Genomic DNA, 23,083 nt, shown 5'->3' with positions numbered 1-23,083 from the left:
AGCTCAGGACACATTTGGTTTCTTTTGGGATAGAAACTTCTGAAAGAGAAGCGGAAGTGATTACAATGCCGGAAGTAGGAATTACGACTAAGCGGGACTTTTAATTTCTGCAGCGGTAAAGTATAATGGAAAGCTTTGAATCCTACCCAGACAGTTAAAGTTTACTACATGTCAGGTAAGGTGATAGTAACACATTGCCTTCTATGTTAATTATAGTATAATGGAGACGAAGTTATCGTGGAATTTAAAAAAATAAATAAACCGAGGCTAGCAGAAAAGCTGACGTTCAACTAACTAACGTCACAGCACTTTGCATTTGAAATTAAAGCTTTACCTAACAATTTTGTACTTTTATACGACCCTGGCAGCTCCACATGCCATTTAATAGGAGAATTTGCCTGTTATTAACACAATCAAGTGTGTGAAAACGATGAGACTGGGCTTTGTTTACATTATGTGTTGTGTTGTCAAGTGCTGACGTTCAGAGTCTACAACTTATTTCAGCTCTTCGTCTTAATTCTCAGTTTCTGAATCAGTGACTTAATTTAACATTTATTTCGATTAAGGCATTTTTAAGCGTTTTTGTTGCGACATTGTAAATAAACGTGAAACAGTAACACGCTGTGTTGTGGTTAATGCACCCTCGTCTATTTTGTTATGACTTATTTGGTCATGTGACCAAGGTCTGCGGGTTATTTCTTATATATTTGACAGGTTGATAAAGACAGTAACTTGTTCTCACTGTGTCTGTAGCTTCGTTATGGCTGTTGGAGAGCTGTGTCTAATTGATAAGGATATTTCAAGGTGAGTTTAACTCAATCTAGATTTACACTAGTGTGTGATCGTGACTTCACTGAAGGTATTTATTTTTAGTCTACTAGAGGTCCAACTGAATCCCAGCATTTCATCCCTGAATCTTCACTGCAATCGCCTCACTAAGATTGAGGGCTTGACGACAGGATGGCATATACGACATCTGGACCTGTCATCCAATCACATCTGTCGTATTGAAGGATTAGCTTCCCTGTCCTCACTGCGCACCCTGGACCTGTCCTGCAACTTAATTACCAAAGTAGAAGGTAAAGCTCACACTTTTTGAGGCAGATTTTTTTTGTGTGTGTGTAAAACAATATTAGAAAAAATGGTAAAATGAAAGTGTGTCTGTTTTGAATTTGATCTTAAATAGGTCTTTCCTGCTGTTACTTTAAATTGGGTGTCTTTGTTATGTAATTGGTCAATACATGGATTTCTTTCAGGACTTAATGGACTAACTAACCTCACAAGACTGAATTTGGCCTACAATCAAATAAATGACCTAACGGGTAGGTTAAATGTTTTTGAAAGAAGTCTCTTATGCTCACCAATGCTGCATTTATTCAATCCAAAATACAGAAAAACAGTGAAATACTTTATCGTTGCAATTAAAAAAAAATTCTAATATAACGTTTAATATATATTTTGAAGTGTAATTTATTCTTGTGATAGCAAAGCTGAATTTTCAACAGCCAGACTGGAGGTCTTCAGTGTCACATGATCGTTCTAATCTGTTGGTTTTGTGCTCATTAAATAGTTGAAAATAGTTGCTCTGCATAATATTTTAGTGGAAACCATGATGCATTCTTTCAGGACTCTTTGATTAATAGAAAGTTCAAAAGAAAAGCATTTATTTTAAATAGAAATCTTTTTTAACAATGTTAAAATCACTTTTGATCAGCTTAATGCATCTCTGACTAAAAAAAAAGAAGAAGCATAAATTACTTTAATAAAAGAATTTTTACTGATCCCCAATTTTTAAACAGTGTAGATCACAATTGGACAACTGTGTATTCACTTTCTGCTCTGTGCTTTTAGGTCTCTTGTATCTCCATGGAGCGGAATACAAACTAAAGTACCTGCAGCTTCACAGCAATCGTTTGGAGAGTTTGAACCACCTGCTGCAGTGCATGGTGGGACTGCAGAATCTGAAAGATTTTACTCTTAGCAAGGATGGCGCACAGAATCCAATCTGCTCGCTGCCAGGTTTGTTGGAAAAAGTCCTGACATGTAATGAATGAAATGTGGTGAAAACTCTGAAATAGTGAAAAAAGGGTAAAAAAAAAAAAGAGAGAGAGAGAGATCTGGTATCACTTGTATGTTCTTCCTATGTTTTAGGCTACAGGGAGATGGTTCTTCAATCTCTGCATCAAGTCACCACACTAGATGGAGTAGATCGCCTGGGAAACACATCTCCTTTAGCAGAGGACAGTCCAATGGATGTTCCTGGTCTTGAGGACTTTCTCGAGTTTCTGATTTCATCAGACACTAGTGTTAATGGAGAACTGGTAAACTATTTTATGATACTTTTTGATTAGCTTTTTAATTAGCTAACCCTAACATATATATATTTATCTGCTTTTAGACTGAGAATGACATGTGAATCATCTTGAGTTGGTAGTGAGATGCATGCTCATGTTCAGAGTGTTTCTTTGTTATGAAGGCAAAGTCAAATGCTCCTCTCACTACTCCACGGATTGATGAAGTCCTGACCCAGTTTCGGCAACGAGGCGGAAAACCAACTGCAGAAAATCAAGAAAATGAGCAGCGAATTAAAAAACTAGAGCAGCAGGTTTCCCATCTAATTCAGAAGGTACAGCATGGAAAAATTATTACATTTTATTTATCATTATTTTAAGTCTTTAAAAAAGCACAATCCAAAATTTAGCAAATAGTATACATTTTACATTTGTACTTAGATCCCTACAGGGGCTGGCGTTAACACTGTGAGTTCTGTAGCTTCTGTGGTTCGTAAAGCTAAAAGAGACACCGATCAGACATCAGAGAGCGAATGTGACAGTGGAAAAGAGAACCAACGGCATTCCAGAATCCTGTCTCATCCCAAAGGCTCTGCAGGGAAAAAACTGTCTAAGGACACCAAACCCAAACAATCTGACTGGTGAAGTACTTGTACACATTCATATTTATATGTGCTTTTGTCCTGAATTTCGAGTGCTTATTGCATTTGGACTTCAGTTTCACAAACATTTCTCATTACAGTTTACTGGATTTGATTAATAATACAATAATGTTTACTCCGGCACAGATCTTGAATTGTCTTGTGAGAGGCTGTTCAAAATATTTACTTGCAGGATTCTTTACTCAATACAAAAGGAGTGGATGGTGCATCGACCTTAATAAGGTTCAGAATCATAGAAAAGCTCCACACTTTAGACTAAGGCTTTGCATTAGTCCAGTAATCAGGGCACTTTATAAATTGTCCTTGCTCCTCCCACTTAAAATTGCTTGTACACAAGAATGATTACACTGTCACAATGTTCATTTAGCTTCATCAAAACTTAAACTGCAATTAGCATGGAACTAGAGAAAGCAACTATTGAGGAGTTGCAGCAATAATATTTGAATACCTACAATAATGTACTCTTATGTTAATTAAATATTATTTATATATAGTTATTAGGGCTGTCAAGTGATTAAAATTTTTAATCTAATTAATTACATGATGCGGTGACTAATTAATCTCAAATTGATCGCACATCAAATTTGACTGAGAAGTTACACCCAAAAGATAATTAAAAAATTTTTTTTAAAGCATCAAATAGTTATTACAAAAAGAAATGTTTTTGGGTGAACTATTCCTTTTAATGTTTTTTTTTTTATTAATATGGAAATATGAAACAATTTTTTAATGAAATTATACTCTAACTAAGAAACTAAAATTGCCAGTAGGTGGCAGTAAATGTCTAAATGAGTAAGTCACTGAGTCATCATTCGTTCATTCATTCGATTCATTCAAACGGCTAACTCATTCAGTAAATGGTTCTCTTTATGAATCGTCAATTGAATCATTGGTTCACTCAATTCGTTCAAAACGCAGATTCAGAAATGAAACGCCGCTGCAGTGTTGCCAAGTCCGCGGTTTTCCAACAGAATTTGGTTACTTTTAAGTTGTTGCTGTGCCCCCATATTAATATATATTAACGTACCACTCCCATACATGCGTGCAAAACTGAGCAAAACGGACAAGATTGTCTCTACAATAACAATATTAACTTATTTATTGAACTATTGTGTAAAATAAGTATCGGATTTGCACTCGTGCAGCACTCATGTGATATTGCACTCATTGCTTGATATATTTAATATCAAAACATATAAATTACACATTTAATATTTGGCCATAAGTTCTAATGACCTACTATTTCTCACTAGTCTGAAATGGATTTTGTTTCCATTGCAGTGTGACAAATACACAGAAGCAGAAGTCGATGAAGCTGGCTGTTGGTGCCCGTAGGAGGACATCAGTCCAGAGCTCTGGGTCTGTTGAAACCATAGAGTCTGTAAAAAAGGCCCCCAAAAACATCAAAGCAAGTCCTAACAAAAGCTCAACTCAGTCTCAAGAGGAAACCTACAGGGTATGTAAACTGCACTGCTCAGGTCCAGCATTTTTTTTTTTATTATTGTATATGTAAATTTGCAAAGAGTAAAGCACTGGTGTGTTTACATGTAGGCAATAGTGGAAGAGCGAGACCAGGAGCGGGAGCGGCGCTGGAAGGCAGAGCAGGCTGCAAAGAGACTTACTGAACAGGTCAAGAACCTGCAGTCTCAAGCGAGCGAGGAAAAGGACCTTCAGAGTTTGGCCTTACACACCACAGACAGGTGAGGACAAACTGTTCTCTGCTAAAACAGAGAAATATAGTTTCACTTTGTTATGTTTATGCCTTTGATGAATGTGAATGAAATGTGAATGCAAATTGAGCAGCCTAATTAAGAGTTTTACTGCTGAGAGTCAAAGTAATATATATCTTTTTTTCTTTTTTTTTTTACCAATGAACACAATTAGCTGCAACACATATTATCTCGCTCATTCAAACATTCTCTCCCATCAAGGACACCTTAAAAAGTCTCCAGACATCCAAGTGTTTGCAGTGAATGTTTGGCTTGATGTATTGCACCTAATTGGTGTCAGCTCCATCTGAAATGTTGGATCTGAATACACTTGAGTATAATTAAATTTTATTAGAAGTTTCCAGAGACCCCACTGCAGGGCCCTGATGTATGAAGCTCTGCCATCCCACCTGCAAAGCAGTTTCTGTGGCATGATGATGGCCCTGATATTGTGCTCCGATATTATAGCCCACGCGCTCCCCCTGGTGATAAATCGTAATTATAATGGAGATTAAAGTCATGGTGACAGGCACATGTCTGCTGCAGATCATCAATCAATCCTAATTGCCAGCCCTGCAGCTCTCTGCTGCTAATGACTCTCGCCTCACAGACCAGTATCGGTTTTGTTAACTCTTCATCTGCTGAGTGTGTGTAAATGACAGTGAATATGACAGTGTCATATTTTAAATGTCATTAAACAGAAGTTTTAATGTGTTATTCACTTTTTGCTACAGTGTAATGTTTTGGAGCTATGGCCTAGTGGGTAGTGGTGACATGTTGAGCCTTGATGCTTATGCAAATGTGTATTAGAATCTTGTTACAATTCGATTTTTGACTCATTTCCCAATTATTTTGCCAATTCTTTTCCAGATCACTTTCAGTTATCTCTGAAATGTCCTATCAATAAACATATTTAATAAAGCCAAATTAATTTAATAGAATTTGAATTAAAATTAGTAGCTTCAGTACCATTCAAATTTGTAATGTTAATATTGTTAATAAAAAATTTGTATTAATATAATGAATACTTTAATTTGGCAAGGACGCATTAAATTTTTAAAAAGTGAAAAATTTACTTTTTCAAAAGTGTTCTTTTGAACTTTCTGTTCATTAAAGAATCCAGTATCATGGTCTCCACAAAAATATTAAGAAGCACAACTGTTTTCAACATTGATAATAATAAGAATTTTTCCTTGAGCAACAAATCAGCATATTAGAATGATTTCTGAAGGATCATGTGACACTGAAGACTGGAGTATTGATGCTTTGCAATCTCACAGCAATAAATTACATTTTAAAATATATTAACAAACAAAACAAATAAATGCATCATTGGTGAGCATCAGATCTGTCTTTTTCCTTTTAGGCTGAAGGAGATGTTGTTAAAAGAGCGCTCGGATCGGGCAGAACTACAGACTCGTTTGCAGGAGTTGGAGGAGAGGTACAGGTCTACGTTAGAACAGCTGGAGCAGGTGCACAACAGGGAAGACCAACACAAGAGGGCGCTGCACAGTCTGAAGGACAGCATGACCCAAGCAGAGGCTCTCAGGGTACAGCAGCGTGCAGAAGAGGTAGAGTAAGAGTTGCAGTACATGGCTATGTCTGAAATCGTCCCTATTCCCCTAAATAGGGCACTATTTGAGGGGACAGCCATTTGAAGTGGTGTCCGAAACCATAGTGGATGTTGAGGAGGGCACTTATTCAATGCCATAATGCACCTCAATAACAATTGTACAACAGATATACACTCAATGGCTAGAGAATACCCATAATGCACTGTGAGGGTAGCGCCAAACTAATTCCTGTGTCGCACCAGAAGATGACACAATAACGAATGTACAGCAGATATACACTCAATGGCGAGAGAATACCCATAATGCACTGTGATGGTTGCGCCGAATTAATTCCTGCGTCGTGCCAGAAGATGGCGACCTCAGCAGAATCATCCATCCATTTTCCAAACTGCTTATCCAATGTGGGTACAGCGTAATATCATACAGGTATAAAAGTCCTTTTTAAATTAATTATTACATTGTTTAATTAAGGATTGTAAATAGTTTCCATGACTTCAAATGAGTATTAAACAGCAAGCAAACTATGCCAAAGCGGCAGCCCTTCCAGAGCACTCAGTGTTTGAATTCGCTCACTTGTTTTTATTCACTCCTTCAAGTGGACTATATTAGTGGACTAATGTAGGGAATAGTAAATGAGGACATAGTGAGTGATTTCGAACGCAGTTCATATCAGGGGGGGCGAGATCTGCTTGGTTACAAACATTCTTGCAAATATCTTCCTTTGTGCACAGCAGAACAAAGAAATTTACACAGGTTTGGAACTACTTGAGGGTGAGTTAATGATGGCAGAATTTTCATTTTTGGGTGAACTATCCCTTTAAATAGTGAAGGATCCATAGCATGAACTGAATGCTCCAATATAGTGTATTATATAAGGTTCATGAGTGGACTTGTTTCATTAACCATAGACCTTTGTGTCAAAATACATTCAATAATTTTATCGATTCTCATTTGCTACATAAACTTTTTTTTTTTTTAATTAGCGCAGAATCAACTTTGCTCTGCTCTCCGCAGTCACGTCAAGGATCAGCCAAATTTCCACGTGCATAATCAAAAGTGGTTGTTAAAGAGTTAGTTCACCCAAAAATGAAAAAAATGTCATTCCAAACACATAAGACTTTTGTTCATTTTCAGAACACAAATGAAGATCCTTTTGATGAAATCTGAGAGCTTTCTGTCCCTGACATTTTTACAATTAGAAAGCTACTTGAAGTACCACTTGAGCAGTTATCTATGTATAAATTGAAAAAACGCTCTTCAAAATGGAATAGTTCTCTGTAAACAACATTAAAAGTGAATGAACTGCTATATTATTTCAGATGAAGAGGACTCAGGAGTTAGAGAAAAAAGCATCTGCCTTAAAAAGGGAGGTTGAAATTCTCCGCACATCAGCACGACAGCACAAAGAGAAGCTGCAGCAGTTGCATGAATTGTTGGCCTCCAGAGAGGAGATGCACAGGTACACAAGCATCACACGAAGTCATGTCCATGTACATTTTTCTTAGTCATACTAAGAGTGAAGGTTTTAATTTTTTTAATTTACAAAACAGGAAATTTCAACTGTTTCATCTTGCACCTGTTTGACTGTTTAACTTTGTGGGACAGGAAAGAGCTTGCTACACGGCTGCTTCCTGGTGGGTCTGAGTTTAAGGAGGCTGTAGCCAAAGAGGTGGCGGCGACAGAGCAGAGATTTGCCCAGAAACAGGCTGATTTGGAACAGAAGATCACTGATTCTAGAAGACAGTATGCTGCTCTAGAGGATGAATTTCGCATTGCTCTCACCATTGAGGCAAAGCGTTTCTCAGAGGTAAATCTAAATTTGAGGTAACATTTTTAGTCTGATTAGTCTTATTAGAATTAAAACAACAACAACAACAAAACAATGATTTTGTGACACTACATTTTAGTTTGAATTGATTCTAAATTTGAACATGGTTAACATAGTTAAATATAAATATACTTTTAATTAGAATTAGCTTTCGTTTTCATTTTTTTTTTTAGTTTTCATTGTGTGTGTTTGTTTCAGGTATACCCTATGTTATGGGGGCAAAATGACCCCACAAAGATGGCAATATCTAAAATTCTTGTTCTTGTGGGGACATTTTTTGGTCCCCATGAGAAAAACAGCTTATAAATCATACAAGTGTGAATGTTTTATGAAAATGCAGAAAGTTTTCCGTGATGGGTAGGTTTAGGGTTAGGGGATAGAATATACAGTTTTTTTACAGTATAAAAATCATTGATTATGTCTATGGACAAAAATTATGTCTATGGAAAGTCCCCATAAAACATGGAAACCCAACATGTGTGTGTGTGCACATGTTTTTGTGACAAATCAGGACACAAATTTGTATAATGACATGGGTATGACATGGGTATGACATAGGTATTACAAGGAGAGGGTGACTTATGAGGACATTATCCCATGTGCCCATTTTTCGAAAGGCTTATAAATCATACAGAATGAGTTTTTGTGAGAAAGTAAAAATGTGCACAGTTTCCTGTGATGGGTAGGTTTAGGGGTAGGGGGATAGAAAATATGGTTTGTACAGTATAAAAACCATTACGCCTATGGAATGTCCCCACAATTCACAAAAACAAATGTGTGTATGTGTGATTTCTAGGTTAAGGAGGGGTTTGATCAGGTGTCTGCTGAACTCCTAGAAGTGAAGTCGAGCCTCAGCCAGTCTCAGCAGAAAGAGAAGCAGTCAGCTTCTTTGGTGCAGGAGCTCACAGCTATGGTAAAAGAGCAGAAAACACGAATTACTGAGCTCCTCAAAGCCAAAAAAGAAGCTGCCACTGAGTTCAAGGTAAGACCAAAGTTTTTACTTACAAAAAAAAATATATAGGTTCTTGATTTGGTTGTGTCCTTCATAGAAATTGACAGCATTATAGCACATACATGTCTAGAAATGTAGCCATATGTTCTTTTTTTTTATTATCGAATCTTAGGAAGTGCCTCATAAATCATATTATGCTCTGTTTTTGCATGTTAGGCCCGTGTACAGTCATTGGAATCCAGGTTAGAGGATGATAAAAGACTTAACCTACAGGTGGAGCTACTGAAGAAGGACAAATCTAAGCTGATCTCCCAGCTTACTGCTCAGGAGTCTGTCATAGATGGACTACGGGCAGAGAGGAAGATCTGGGGCCAGGAACTTGCACAGCAAGGTACATCATTAACTTCAAGAAAATAGAGAGTCTGATGTATTTAAGCTAAGTTTTGTTCATTTTGTTTGTTTGTTTGCTTATTTAGGTGCATCCTTAGCACAGGACCGTGGTCGACTGGAGGCCAGAATTGAGGTTTTGTTAACCGAACTGGAATCACAGAAGAAGCAGAATGAGAGAGACAATGATGCACTCAGGATTAAAGCTAAGATTGTTGATGACCAGACAGAGACGATTCGTAAACTAAAAGAGGTGAAGTCCTACTCGCTCACAAAACTATAAACTAAGATTTAAATTAGGGCTGTCAATTGATTGATTCTTTTTTAACTGATTAATTATTACAATTACATGATATGTTTATTAATTAATCATATTAACCACCAATATTCCATGAGTGCCATGTTTATTAGACAACATTTGCAGTTAAATGGTACAACTTTTTAAAATTGCTTTTTATTACAAAATCTACACTACCGTTTAAATGTTTAGGGCTGCATTTTAAATACAGTAAATACAGTAATATTGTGAAATATTATTACAACTAGGGGTGTAACGGTACACAAACATGACAGTTCGATACGTGCCTCTGTATTGAAGTCATGGTTCGGTATGGATTCGGTATAGCTGGGGGAGAAAACTAAACATAAAATTGCTTCTTTTTCTTCTTTTGTATTAAACAGTGGCAACTATGTCTTTCTCTTTAAGTAAATTCAGTTATAATTAACATTAACTTGTTAAATTTCAATTAATGCTGAAAAACAATATACAGGGAGCCCTTTCTTGCATTACTATAATATTAAAGTTAATATTATAAATAATAATAATAATAAATATTAAACAATTAACAACAGAGCCCAAACTATTAAATTCAGTTGCTATTTATTTTTAGATATAATACTCAACACTCATGTACATTGCACATACGACCTTCCTTCTTAATCTAATTAAAAAATTAATTTTCAGTTATTTTTCTACTTCAATTCATTTTTGAAATATAATCTTTTACACATTTACTGTCATAACTTGTTTTCATGACAAATTTATTTAAAGGTATATTAAATAATTAAGACATTTACTAACAGGGAAAGTAAATATAATGAATATATAAGCTAATGTAGTGCATATATTTATTAAAATGCTCCCCTTTAGAGTTCATTTCTCTAGTGAACTAACATGCTGTGGGCACTAAATGACTTGCCTGAGGTAAATGTAGTGCTACATGAGATGTTATTCTCAAGCTGTTTTACTGATGTCTTTCCGTGGTTCAAACACAAGTTGAGAGATCACACTCAAACATATCTTTGCATAGATCGTATGATCTTCTTCTGCGCTTTTGTGGCGGTTCACAAACAGTGTTGCATTACCGCGTGCGTCCCCTTCTGGATTGGAGTGTGGATCACCTGTGACTGACTGTATTCGACATCTGAGTGCATGCACCAAACTGCAAAGTCCGTACCGTGACAGTTTGCAACGGATACACCTCTAATTACAGCTGTTTTCTATTTTAATATAGCTTAATTTATTGCTGTGATGGCAAAGCTGAAACTTTGTTTTTTTTTTTAAACTGTTATAATTTTTGGGGAAAATAAATTGCCCTTGCTGAATAAAAGAATGTCTTTCTTTCAGAAAAAAAAAAAAAAAAATTACTTACCCTAAACTTTTGAATGCTTTTGTAATGTAGTGCTAATGTAATTCATTAAATGCAAAACAAAATGGTTTTCATCACCTGGCTCATTTCACTCTGACATATTGCTTCTAGGCATTGCTGGAGCGAGATGAGCAGATCCGTAGACTCCGTGACGAGAGTGTGCAAGACCAGCGAAAGTTGAAGCAGCAGCTGGAGGAGGAAATGGCCTCTGCAGTGGATCTCAGAGACACAGTGGAGCAGCTCAGTCTTAGGAAGGAGGAGCTGAAACAACAGCTCCTTGATAAGGAGGTGGAGCTTGATGAGGTTAAAGAGACATACAGGTATGGATCGTAATCACCAATATGTTATGATTCCAAGCTGTAACCCTGACTTATTGATTATGGAACAGTATGTTGTTGTTTTAAAGGCTGGCTGCTGATGTCTGCTGCACTCCATCACACGGATATAATATTTTAAATTCAACAGCTATCCAAAATACATTAATATATTAAACTTTTGCAGGGCCTCAAGTAAGAAATGGCAGGAAAAAGCTGAACTGTTGAACAGGCTTGAGAGCCAGGTGAAACGAATGAAGGACGGTTTTGATTCCAAAGAGAGAACGCTGCTGGAGGAAAGGGACAAAGCTTCACAAGCACACAGGTATGAGATGGGCAGCAGGTCCTAATTTGGCCAATGTAGTATAGATTTTTATACATTTAAAACTGATTTATTGATTTATTAGAGCGGCAGTGGAGAAGCTTCACAGTGTGGACGATGCCTTCCGTAGACAACTGGAGACTCTACAAGCTTCCCATCAGGCTGAACTACTTCGTCTTGCGAATGACAAACAGAAACAGATAGAAAAGGCTAATCAGAAGGTATTACTGCCATTTTAGTATTGATTTCTATATTGATTTGCATTCATATTACTAGTGTTGTCACGTACAGATGTAGAATGAATGACTGATGATTGAACAGCACTCTTTGTTAAGTCTAAATTTCTTTTCTTTTTTTTGTAACCACAGGTGCTCCAGGTGGAGGAGGAAATGCGCCAGCTGCTTGAGGAAACTGAGAGTAATAAAAGGGTAATGGAGGAGAAAATGAGACGCCTCACACAAGTGCTGAAAGACTTCTAACCTCCTACCATTACAAACCAAAAGACAAAAATACTTGAAGATGCCTTATGTCTTATATAAGAAGATTTATGTCTCTCGAAGTCTGGCTGCCAACACGAACATATCCTGAAATTATTGTACTTATGAGTGACCAGCCTACTGTGTTTCACTATTTTTGGCAATTTTTTACATTACATAAATAGTAAATGGCTGTGAATTAATTGTAACAGTGAATTATTTTTCTTTATATATATATATATATATATATATATATATATATATATATATATATATATATATATATATATATATATATATATTTTTCTTTATAATATTGTTTCTATATATATTATTTGATATATTATATGTTATTTATATATACATATAAAACTGTTGTACCTTCAAAATACAGCGTCATAAAATGCATTTTTATATAACATTGCATTTTTATTCGCTTTTTTATTTACATTTTTAATTAAAATTCTAAACTTCCAAACTCTAAATTCCGTGTTCGGTATGTTCTTTTTTTCTGGATAATTAAATTTTTAAACATTTTATTGGCACGAACCTCTGGACGAACTCTCAAGCGGAGACGTTGTCATAGTAACAGTAATCCTACGTCATTTCCTCTCATTTAAAAACCCTCGAGCCATCATCATCAGTAGTAGAAGTGTAGCCTGAGGTAAATAAGTGCCAAGAGATGATTGTTGCTCCCCCTCACCGTCACCAACTAAACTGAGGTCGACCTCCATACCTCTAAACCGGACAAAGAAGGTGTTTTTGAGTTACACCGGGCGTTTGGATGGTATGGCTGAGTCGAACAGCGCGAGTTTTCCTCACACGACACCGAACGGGTCCAGTCGCCATGAGAAGAGTTTGGGTCTCCTCACAGTCAAGTTCGTTACTCTGCTTCAGGAGGCCAAAGATGGAGTGCTCGATCTGAAAGTGGTGGGTTAATATGCAATTACCAGTGGCTGAATGAATGAATGAAAGTCGACAGGCTGTTCAGTGAGGACTGAGTCTGTCTGGAGTTGCACAAAGAAACTTTTACCTGAGTGGACCTTCGCCGTCTTTTAAGGCTCTTACATACAGAATTACTAAGCGTTTGGCTTAACACTTGTTAAAGTGTGTGTTAAAGTGTTAAAAGAGCGAATAGAAATGGCGTGTTATTGTGATAGAGGGACTTTTGAACAAAAACCCGTGGGATTCTCGCAGCAGGTGTTTGTTACCTGACGCTTGAGGCAGCAGAGACGCACTGCGTGAATTCATTGGAGACATTTTTCAGTTTAATCACCTGCTACTTTGCGCTAAAATGCTAGAAAAAAGGCCCTAAGGCCCTAACTCTTTAAAAAGAAAAAAAAAGAGATTTTTTTTTTTCTTTCAACAAATGGGCATTGAAAAAATGGGATGTGCTTAACGTCCAGAAAATTATGATTTACAGAAAATGTATATATATATTTTTATAAAAAGTAAACATTTTTGCAACTATTTATTGTTAAAATTTAGCAGGGTCTAACTAATTTGGGGCCATATATTAGTGTGTTATTGATAGACTAGATATTTTTCGTGCATTAAAATAAGTAAATAATTTGAATAACAGGGCTGCTTGAATGCAAAGTTTTTATGTAAAAACTACGAACATTTGATTTAAAAATTATTTATTTGCATGCAGAAATGCTCTGGAAATTTATTTCTGGGGTGTCACAATTTTAAAGAATTTTCCTTTTTGTAACGGTAAATTTGTGCATTAACAGTGTATTGTTGTTATAATTGTTGTTTTAATTTTTTTTTTAGATATTTTTAAAATATAAGCATTTGTGTCTTTGCTTTAAAAACATAATGGGACATCAAAGTGTGTAGTATTCCTAGAATGTGCATGTACATTTTGTTACTTTCCATTATATTCCCATCATTCAATGACAGATGGGGTCAGTTTGACCAGCGTTAACGCACCTGCCACTCATCATGATGGCATTCTTAGACTTGATAAACTCTTCTGATAACAGTTGAGAGCTACTGAGTAATCTAAACCCAGTGCCCAAGTATATGTCAACCCGAGCAATTGTTCGGTCCCCTAAATAGCCACTTCCTCTCTTCTGATTAGACAGTCTTTGTAATGCCATTGTGCTTTTCATAGGCTGCAGACAGTTTGGCAGTCAAACAGAAGAGGAGAATCTACGACATCACCAATGTTCTGGAAGGCATTGGACTCATTGAAAAAAAGACCAAAAACACCATTCAGTGGAAGTGAGTACAAAGATGAAGAAAGTTATCACGGTGCTACCAAATGTTGATTGTACTGACATTATATGAATCTAAATATGATTCTTTATATGATTATATATGTATTTTGTAATGTGTGCACCAATTCTGCACCATGCATGCTCAGTGTGATATACTTCAGTTGCGCAAGTCTCCAAAGCAGTTGCTTTATCTTAATTAGGGGGGAGAGTTCAGGCTGCCAGCCTCAGGAAGTTCTCGAGCAGGTGGAACTTCTCAAGGCAAATATTGCTGATCTGGAGATGCAAGAGAGAGAGCTGGACATGCAAAAAGCATGTCTGCAACAAAGTATCAAACACCTGAATGAAGACTCCTCCAGCTGCAGATATCCTTACAGTCAGTGTATGAGCCAGAAATATTTATCTGTTTTTCTTCTTCCTTATTCTCGTCTGATATTCTTCCATTTTTGGGTGGTTCCCCATGAGATTAACAGTCCCAGAAAATGCCATTGTTGGAGGAGTGTACCTAATTACATGTTGAACGTTATCCTTCCTGGTCCTTCCTTGCCTGTGTGGTGTTATTTTTGGGTATTTGTGTTCCCCTAATCCAGTTTTTCCAGTCTCTAGTCTATGGCAATTCATGCTAGAGTTTCATAACCCTCACCCCACCAGTTATTCCTCTTTGGATTAAACTTAAAGTGGTGTATGTTAAAGTGGTATATTAAGGGTTGTCAAAAGAATGGCTTCGGTACCAAGTCTGTATGGAAATTTTGAAAATGTGAAGGAAAATACTAGCATTTCCTCCTAGAATTTTGAGTGGATTCTTAAACACCTGTTTGGCCATTTTTCTTTTATATTGTCATTTTCTGCTATTTGCAACAACACCACCCTGTTTCTGCAGCGACTTTCATCATGCTTTCTAATTCCTATAACAATGTCTAACGTTTACATTTTATGTGGCGTGAGAAAGTCACATAAACCACGATCCAGTTAGAGCAGTCAGACTGAAATGTTTTTTTTCTAGAAATGCAAATGGAATAGAATTTCAAACCACACATGAATGTAGCTCGAAACTGATTTATAAAATTTGCATTTCATGTTTGTTTTTGTTCACACTTGCTAAATCTGATCTGATTTGCACAAAAATCAGATTTGGTGTGACAGTCTGAACGAGGCTATAGAGACTTTTCTTTGGGGAAAATGTATAAAAGAATTGGAGATGCATGGTATTAGCCCTTGCTACATGTTCCTTAGCATTGTGTACATACAGCTATGTGACGCATGAGGACATATGTGATGCGTTCGGTGGGGATACTCTTCTAGCTGTCATGGCACCATCAGGGACACAACTGGAGGTCCCAGTGCCGGAGATGGTATGATACACCAACCTTGAGATTTGCATAATTTTTTATCTTTATTAAAACGGTTTGAGTGTAAAAGTGGAAAAAATTTTTTAAATAAAACATTTTATTTTTTTATGTTTATATGTAAAAGGTGTTCATCCTTGTCTTTTTCGTTGACACAGGGCCACAATGGTCAGAAGAAATACCAGGTGAACCTGCGAAGTCACTCAGCTCCCATCCAGGTGATGCTGATAAACAGAGAGACGAGCTGCTCCAAGCCTGTTGTTGTCTCCGTCCCACCTCTAGATGACATTTCTGCCATGCCGACTCCTCCTAGTACCCCAGCAGGGCTGCAGAGATTCCCCATCTCCTCAGCCGATCTCTGTGATCTGAAGCGTGGGCCGCTCAAAAGCCCCGCTGCAGAGCACCAACTCACTCCGTCCTCCACGTCCCCCGATATACACATGGGTACTGCTTTCATACTACCTCCATTCCTTATTGTGCACCAGTCATTGTTCCCTCTCCATATCAAGAAGGGATAGAAGAAAATATTTTTAACAATGAAAAAATTATATATATCTATATAATTAGTACAGACCAAAAGTTTGGAACCACTAAGATTTTTAATGTTTTTAAAAGAAGTTTCGTCTGCTCACCAAGGCTACATTTATTTAATTAAAAATACAGTAAAAAAACAGTAATATTGTGAAATATTATTACAATTTAAAATAACTGTGTACTATTTAAATATATTTGACAAAGTAATTTATTCCTGTGATGCAAAGCTGAATTTTCAGCATCGTTACTCCAGTCTTCAGTGTCACATGATCCTTCAGAAATCATTCTAATATGCTGATCTGCTGCTCAAGAAACATTTAATGTGTACAATTGTACAAAATATTTGTGTACAATATTTTTTTTCAGGATTATTTGATGAATAGAAAGTTCAAAAGAACAGTGTTTATCTGAAATCTAATCTTTTGTAACATTATAAATGTCTTTACTGCCACTTTTGATTGATTTAATGCATCCTTGCTGAATAAAAGTATTCATTTCTTTAATTTCTTTTCAAAAAAATAAAAATAAAAATTCTTACTGACCCCAAACTTTTGAACGGTAGTGTATAATGCTACAGAAGCTTTGTATTTCAGATAAATGCTGTTCTTTTGAACTTTCTATTCATCAAGGAATCCTGAAAAAAAAGAGTACACAACTGTTTTCAACATTGAAAATAATCATAAATGTTTATTGAGCAGCAAATCAGCATATTAGAATGATTTCTGAAGGATCATGTGACACTGAAGACTGGAGTAACGATGCTGAAAATTCAGCTTTGCATCACAGGAATAAATTACTTTGTCAAATATATTTAAATAGTACACAGTTATTTTAAATTGTAATAATATTTCACAATATTACTGTTTTTTACTGTATTTTTAATTAAATAAATGTAGCCTTGGTGAGCAGACGAAACTTCTTTTAAAAACATTACAAATCTTAGTGGTTCCAAACTTTTGGACTGTAATGTGTGTGTGTGTGTGTGTGTGTGTGTGTGTGTATATATATATAATATAATATAATATAATATATGATCATACAGTATGTAAGTATTTTCATTCAAAAGTTTGAGGTCAGTGAGATGTTTTTGAAAGAAGCTCATCAAGGCTGCATTTATTGATCAAAATATACATTAAAAACAGTAATTTGTGAAATATTACAATTTAAAAGAATTGTTTTCTATTTTAATATATTTTAAAATGTAATTTATTCCTGTGATGGCTGAATTTTCTGACGTCATTACTCCAGTCTTCAGTGTCACATGATGCTTCAGAAATCATTCTAATATGCTGATTTGACACTCCAGAAACATTTCTTATTAATGTAGAAAATAAATTATTTATATTATCAGGATTCTCTGATGAATAGGAAGTTCAAAAGAACAGCATTTTAATGCATCATTGCTGAAAAGTATTAATTTTTGTATTAGTTTACCAAACTTTTGAATGGTTGTGTGTATGAGAATTTTTATACAGTATTTTAATATGATTGAATTTAGTTACAATTTCTACCTCTTTTCTACCTTTTTATTTATTTTTTTTTATTCTTCTTCAAGAATGCAACCCTGAGTCTCCTGCCAGTCAGTGTTTGTTGATGCAGGGCTCTTTAGGTGGTTCTGAAGAACAGCAGAGGGAGATGGGGGGTCAGGATCTGCAGTCCATGCTGGAAGAAATGAGGGATGAGAGAGAAGGTGATGTGGATGCCATTATACCAATAAAAGATTGTTCCAGAGCAATAATGTGATATTTTTGTATTTTTAAGTGAACTTCAAGGAGATGCATCTTGCCTTTTTTTCTGATTCCTCTAGGTGTTTCTAACCTCATTGATGAACTGATGTCTTCAGATGGTAAGTTCTTTAAAAATATTTTCCAGCCATTTTTTGTACCAGTGTTGGCCTTCTGCACAGCCCCCTTGTGGTCACACAGAACAGCTTCCTTTGGTTATATTTGTTCTGCCTTGAAGCAGTTCACTGCTGTCCTTATCAATTAATCATATAGCTAGCAGTGCAGATAAATCTTTTTAATATGTCCTGACTCCTGACAAAAGGAGGATGGGTTCCCACAGCTGAGTGATGGTTCTTCTCAAGGTTTCTTTCTCCTGTGCATGCCAGTTTTGACACTTTTGCCTTTTGCTTGTGTTATGGCATTGATCCCTGTTATGCACAACCTTTTTCAACATTGATGATAAGAAATACTTGACCAGTAAAGTCTGCTGAAAATTCAGCTTCGCCATCACAGGATAAATAAATGACATTTTAAAATATATTAAAATAGAAAACAGTTTTTTAAAATTGTAATATTCCACTATATAACTGTTTATACTGTATACCAATAAGTGCAGCCTTGGTTGAGCATAAGAGCATTTAAAAAAAAAAAACATTCAAAATCCTATCAACCTCAAAATTTTGAACAGTAATGCAGGGCTCGACATTAACGCTTGTCCAGGACAAGTGGATTTTTTGAAAGGGCAAGTGAAAGAGAATTTTACTTGCCCGAATGGATAAGTAGCCTGATTAAAACTCAACAACAAAAATAGGGAATCACCAAAACGCGAGAGTGACTGTTTTTATTACATTTAGTGTAAATGGCAATCGATATTGGATAATATATAATGTAGGCCTATAGTGTACTGACGGTAACAAGGTTGTGCTGTTGAGCCTCGCGCAGCCTCATCTTAAAGGTGCCCAAGAATGCTTTTTAAAAGATGTAATATAAGTCTAAGGTGTCTCCTGAATATGTCTGAAGTTTCAGCTCAAAATACCCCATAGATTTTTAAAAAAAATTTTTAACTGCCTATTTTGGGGCATCATTAACTATGCACTGATTTTTTTCAGCGCGCCGCCCTTTTAATTCGCGTGCTCCCTGCCACACGAGCTCTCGATTATATTACAGCACATTTACAAAGTTCACACAGCTAATATAACCCTCAAATGGATATTTACAAGATGTTCGTCATGCATGCTGTATGCATGCTTCGAATTATGTGAGTAAAGTAATTATTTTGATGTTTATATTTGATTCTCTATGAGTTTGAGGCTATGCTCCATGGCTAACGGCTAATGCTACACTGTTGGAGAGATTTATAAAGAATGAAGTTGTGTTTATGAATTATACAGACTGCAAGTGTTTAAAAATGAAAATAGCGACGGCTCTCTTGTCTCCGTGAATTCAGTAAGAAACAATGGTAACTTTAACCTCATTTAACAGTACATTAGCAACATGCTAACAAAACATTTAGAAAGACAGTTTACAAATATCACTAAAAATATCATGCTATCATGGATCATGTCAGTTATTATTGCTCCATCTGCCATTTTCGCTGTTGTTCTTGCTTACCTAGTCTGTTGATTCACCTGTGCAGATCCAGACGTTACTGGCTGCCCTTGTCTAATGCCTTTCATAATGTTGGGAACATGGGCTGGCATATGCAAATATTATGTTACGTAACAGTTGGTGTTATGTTGAGATCCGCGTATTTTCCGCAAGTCTTTTAAACAAATGAGATTTACATAAGAAAGAGAAAGCAATGGAGTTTGAAACTGAATGTATGTCTTTTCCATGTACTGAACTCTTGTTATTTAACTATGCCAATGTAAATTCAAATTTTGAATCTAAGGGCACCTTTAAGGGGAAATAGAAACATGAGCTCAGCAGTTAACATACTGCGGTAAATAATCAAAATGTGGCGTTTTTTTGTTTATAACATATGATACAGTTAAGCAACATCACATGACCAAGAGTGCTGTCTTCCTGAATACAATCACGAGTGAAAATGTGACACTGATTTCATCAGTTCAATAAACAAGTTTGACGCAATGTCACTTGTTGCCACTTACTGGCGGTTTAGTTTCAGGTATAAAAGTATCTTTTTTTTTTTTTTTTTTTTTTTTTTTAATAATTTCTTAATTTCTTGTTTGCATTTTCAAAAAAATATTTAAAACGATCTCATAACATTATTTAATGCAGTTGTAATTTTTCAGTGTAAATTATTTAATTTGATAACAGCTCTATAGTGTTTTATTTTTCTAATTGTAATTTCTTGATCAAATTTAAGAATTTAAAATGAAAGATGAAGCATACATTTATTAAGATCGCGGGGGGGGGGGGTGCCTTTTTATAAAGATAAAAGGAAAAAAAGTCTGGGTAAATATCACATATATGCAGATTTAAATATGTCAAAGCTGATAGAACACTGATGCGAATATTGCTTCAGAATAAGTTTTTTATTTTACACCACAAAAAAAGTCCTATTTTTGTCCGGACAAGCAATTTTTTTTTTTACTCTGACAAATGAATGACTGATTTACATGACAAGCACATGACAAGTCTTAATGTCGAGCCCTGAGTAATGTATGGATTTATATTGCTTTCTTTTTTTTTTTGGTAAATGTATATTGGATGAACTCAATCTGTGCACTGATAACTTTTTGTGTCTTTACCACTGTAGTTTTCCCCTTGCTAAGACTTTCACCAAACACTGGTGTGGATTACAATTTCAACCTTGATGACAACGAGGGAGTCTGTGACCTTTTTGATGTGCAGATTCTCAATTATTAAAGCATGATTCATGCCACACCGGCTCACACTTGCATTCATGGACAAAAGCAAAGGTAATGAGTCTCCCCCCCTCACTGCCAACGGCTGCATTCCTGCCTCAGCGCCTGCTCCTTGAACCTTGGCTTGCACTCAGTTTCACATTCATTTACATTTCATCCTTGGCTTGAGTTGGCAAGTCTTTAACAGTGTTGTCCTTTCTGCCTTCAACCATAACTATTGTTTTAGAGGAAGGAGACAAGAAAAGATAACCCCCTCCCACCTGAACTTTAGACACGCGAGTGCCGATTGTTATTTTGTTTCATACAGTCAGTTTGTTTTCAGTTTTGTGACTTCACTCATTGTTCCTGATGAGTGATGGTGTAATTCATAGAGGTGAATGGAGGGCAGTTTTGAATGCAATCTGAGAAATTAAAACCACCCAAACATGACACACACATAAGTTTTGGACAACAACACTTGTTGGAACGTGCCTTAAGATAATCTTTTTGTTCTTTGTTTTTGCCCTTTCTGTGTCTTATTCTTTGATACTTTATAAAAAAGTTCTAATTCTTTCTTATTAAAACATATTGTATGCAGGAGCTCTACGACGTGACAAATGTATAATATAATTTAACAGCACACACAAAGACATTGGAGTGGCTTGATTATTTGTGTGTCTAACTATTTAATCACAACACTAATTATTTGTATGACGGTTGGTTTGTTTTGTAGTCTATTGATAGAAACACTGACACTCAACTGTGCATATTGAGGTTTTTTTTTTTTTTTTCAACTTGTCAGTTACAATTTTGTTCACCATGTTGTGAAATGCTAATTAGCTTTTTGTATTTGTGTAGAGGCAATCCCACCTAATTTAAAAGGGGAATGAATATAATTTATACTGTAGTGTTCTTGGTTTAGAGGACATAAAGATGTTAAACTGCCTTGGATAATCTTTGTTTATACATTCCACAAGGTTGTGCCTTATGCAGGTTTTTTCTATTATTGTAAGTAACTTTATTTTCTCTGTATAGGTTTTCTAATCAAAAGAGCAATGTTTTTGTTCTGTTGCACTTTTTTTTTTTTTTTTTTAGCCAAAGTTTATATATATCTATATATAAAAAATATTTGCTTTTGCTCAAGTATTGTGATTTATTTGTTTTGTGTGGAATCTTGTCTTGAAGAAGTAACATATTTGTTTGTAACTGCAATATAACACACATGAAGCATTCTTCTGAGTTGTCAAAATCTATCCAAGTCCTCAGTTTTGTTTTCGCTCAACTTACAGAAATTGTAATGCTCTTTTAAAGATTGTGGCCTTAACAAACCAGAAGGGGTAGCAAAAGCATACCCCAAAACTAAAAAAATTATTATTAGCTGTGTAACCCTATAAACTATATAAACCTAAACTATAACCCTCTACAAAAATGGTAAATCTTTAATGATTTTGTAAAGAAAACATACAAATATAATCTCAATAGTATTTTTATTATTTCAAGATAAACATTTACTGGACTGAAGCAAGTTATGTTTACTTATCCATACATCTTATATATATATATATATATATATATAAAATCTCAACAGGCACAACTGAAATGACAGAGCATTGATCATAAAAATAAGCATTAAAATATCTTTAGATGTTATTGACAACTGCATTTATGCAAGTGGTCTACTATAACATTATAAAAATCTCATTGATGTACATTACAAGCTTTCATAATTTTTATCATACTTTTTGGTCATACAAATAACATTTGCACCATCTTTTGCACAGTTTGGACTTCTTAATAAAAGTGATGTTTTTTCCTCCTTGAGTGTGAGTGCCATTTTCTCACTGTCATGCTCTGGGCCACAAAAGCATGATTTTAGTGCATCTGCTTCTTTTCAGGATTAGTCCACTTTTAAATAAACTTTTCCTGATAATTTACTCACCCCCATGTCATCCAAGATGTCCATGTCTTTCTTTCTTCAGTCGAAAAGAAATTAAAGTTTTTGATGAAAACATTCCAGGATTTTTTTTTCATATAGTGACTTCAATGGGCACCAAACAGTTGAAGGTCAAAATTAGTTTCATTGCAGCTTCAAATTGTTCTACACGATCCCAGACAAGAAATAATGGTCTTATCTAGAGAAACAATCACTCATTTTCTAAAAAAAAAAAAAAAAAAACATTTTATACATTTTAACCAGAAATGCTCATCTTGATCTAGCTCTCTTCTTCTTTTACTAAACATTATTTTAGTTGTTATATACTATTGAACTAGCATATTGCATAA

The 23,083-nt window shown here is 35.5% G+C and overlaps 2 protein-coding genes across 4 annotated transcripts; both read left to right on the top strand.

Annotated features, from left to right (window-relative positions):
• Window positions 1-23: 23 nt before the first annotated feature.
• On the top strand, window positions 24-12,407 carry lrrcc1 (leucine rich repeat and coiled-coil centrosomal protein 1). Of its 3 annotated transcripts, none has more exons than XM_048163222.1 (20): window positions 24-175; window positions 754-804; window positions 874-1,079; window positions 1,257-1,322; window positions 1,852-2,019; window positions 2,152-2,321; window positions 2,477-2,626; window positions 2,733-2,932; window positions 4,235-4,409; window positions 4,505-4,653; window positions 6,029-6,233; window positions 7,556-7,695; window positions 7,842-8,043; window positions 8,861-9,046; window positions 9,233-9,407; window positions 9,493-9,656; window positions 11,164-11,372; window positions 11,554-11,691; window positions 11,774-11,909; window positions 12,057-12,407. In XM_048163222.1, exons 2-20 carry the CDS (start codon window positions 761-763, stop codon window positions 12,165-12,167), a joined length of 2,994 nt encoding a protein of 997 aa, XP_048019179.1. In that variant the 5' UTR covers window positions 24-175; window positions 754-760; the 3' UTR covers window positions 12,168-12,407. The 3 variants fall into 3 exon arrangements, with proteins under 3 accessions (XP_048019179.1, XP_048019181.1, XP_048019180.1); XM_048163224.1 differs by having other exon boundaries at window positions 35-175; window positions 715-804; XM_048163223.1 differs by having other exon boundaries at window positions 37-175; window positions 743-804.
• A 361-nt stretch (window positions 12,408-12,768) lies between these two features.
• Window positions 12,769-21,943, top strand: e2f5 (E2F transcription factor 5). The gene is made up of 8 exons (XM_048163225.1): window positions 12,769-13,094; window positions 14,284-14,393; window positions 14,590-14,751; window positions 15,630-15,738; window positions 15,891-16,176; window positions 17,822-17,956; window positions 18,074-18,112; window positions 20,713-21,943. The coding sequence occupies exons 1-8, from the start codon at window positions 12,954-12,956 to the stop codon at window positions 20,820-20,822; spliced, it is 1,092 nt and encodes a 363-aa protein (XP_048019182.1). The 5' UTR covers window positions 12,769-12,953; the 3' UTR covers window positions 20,823-21,943.
• Window positions 21,944-23,083: the final 1,140 nt, after the last annotated feature.

Source organism: Megalobrama amblycephala, linkage group LG17 (genome assembly GCF_018812025.1).
Source record: "Megalobrama amblycephala isolate DHTTF-2021 linkage group LG17, ASM1881202v1, whole genome shotgun sequence".
NCBI lineage: Eukaryota > Metazoa > Chordata > Actinopteri > Cypriniformes > Xenocyprididae > Megalobrama > Megalobrama amblycephala.
This window is presented reverse-complemented; position numbering and strand designations above follow the sequence as displayed.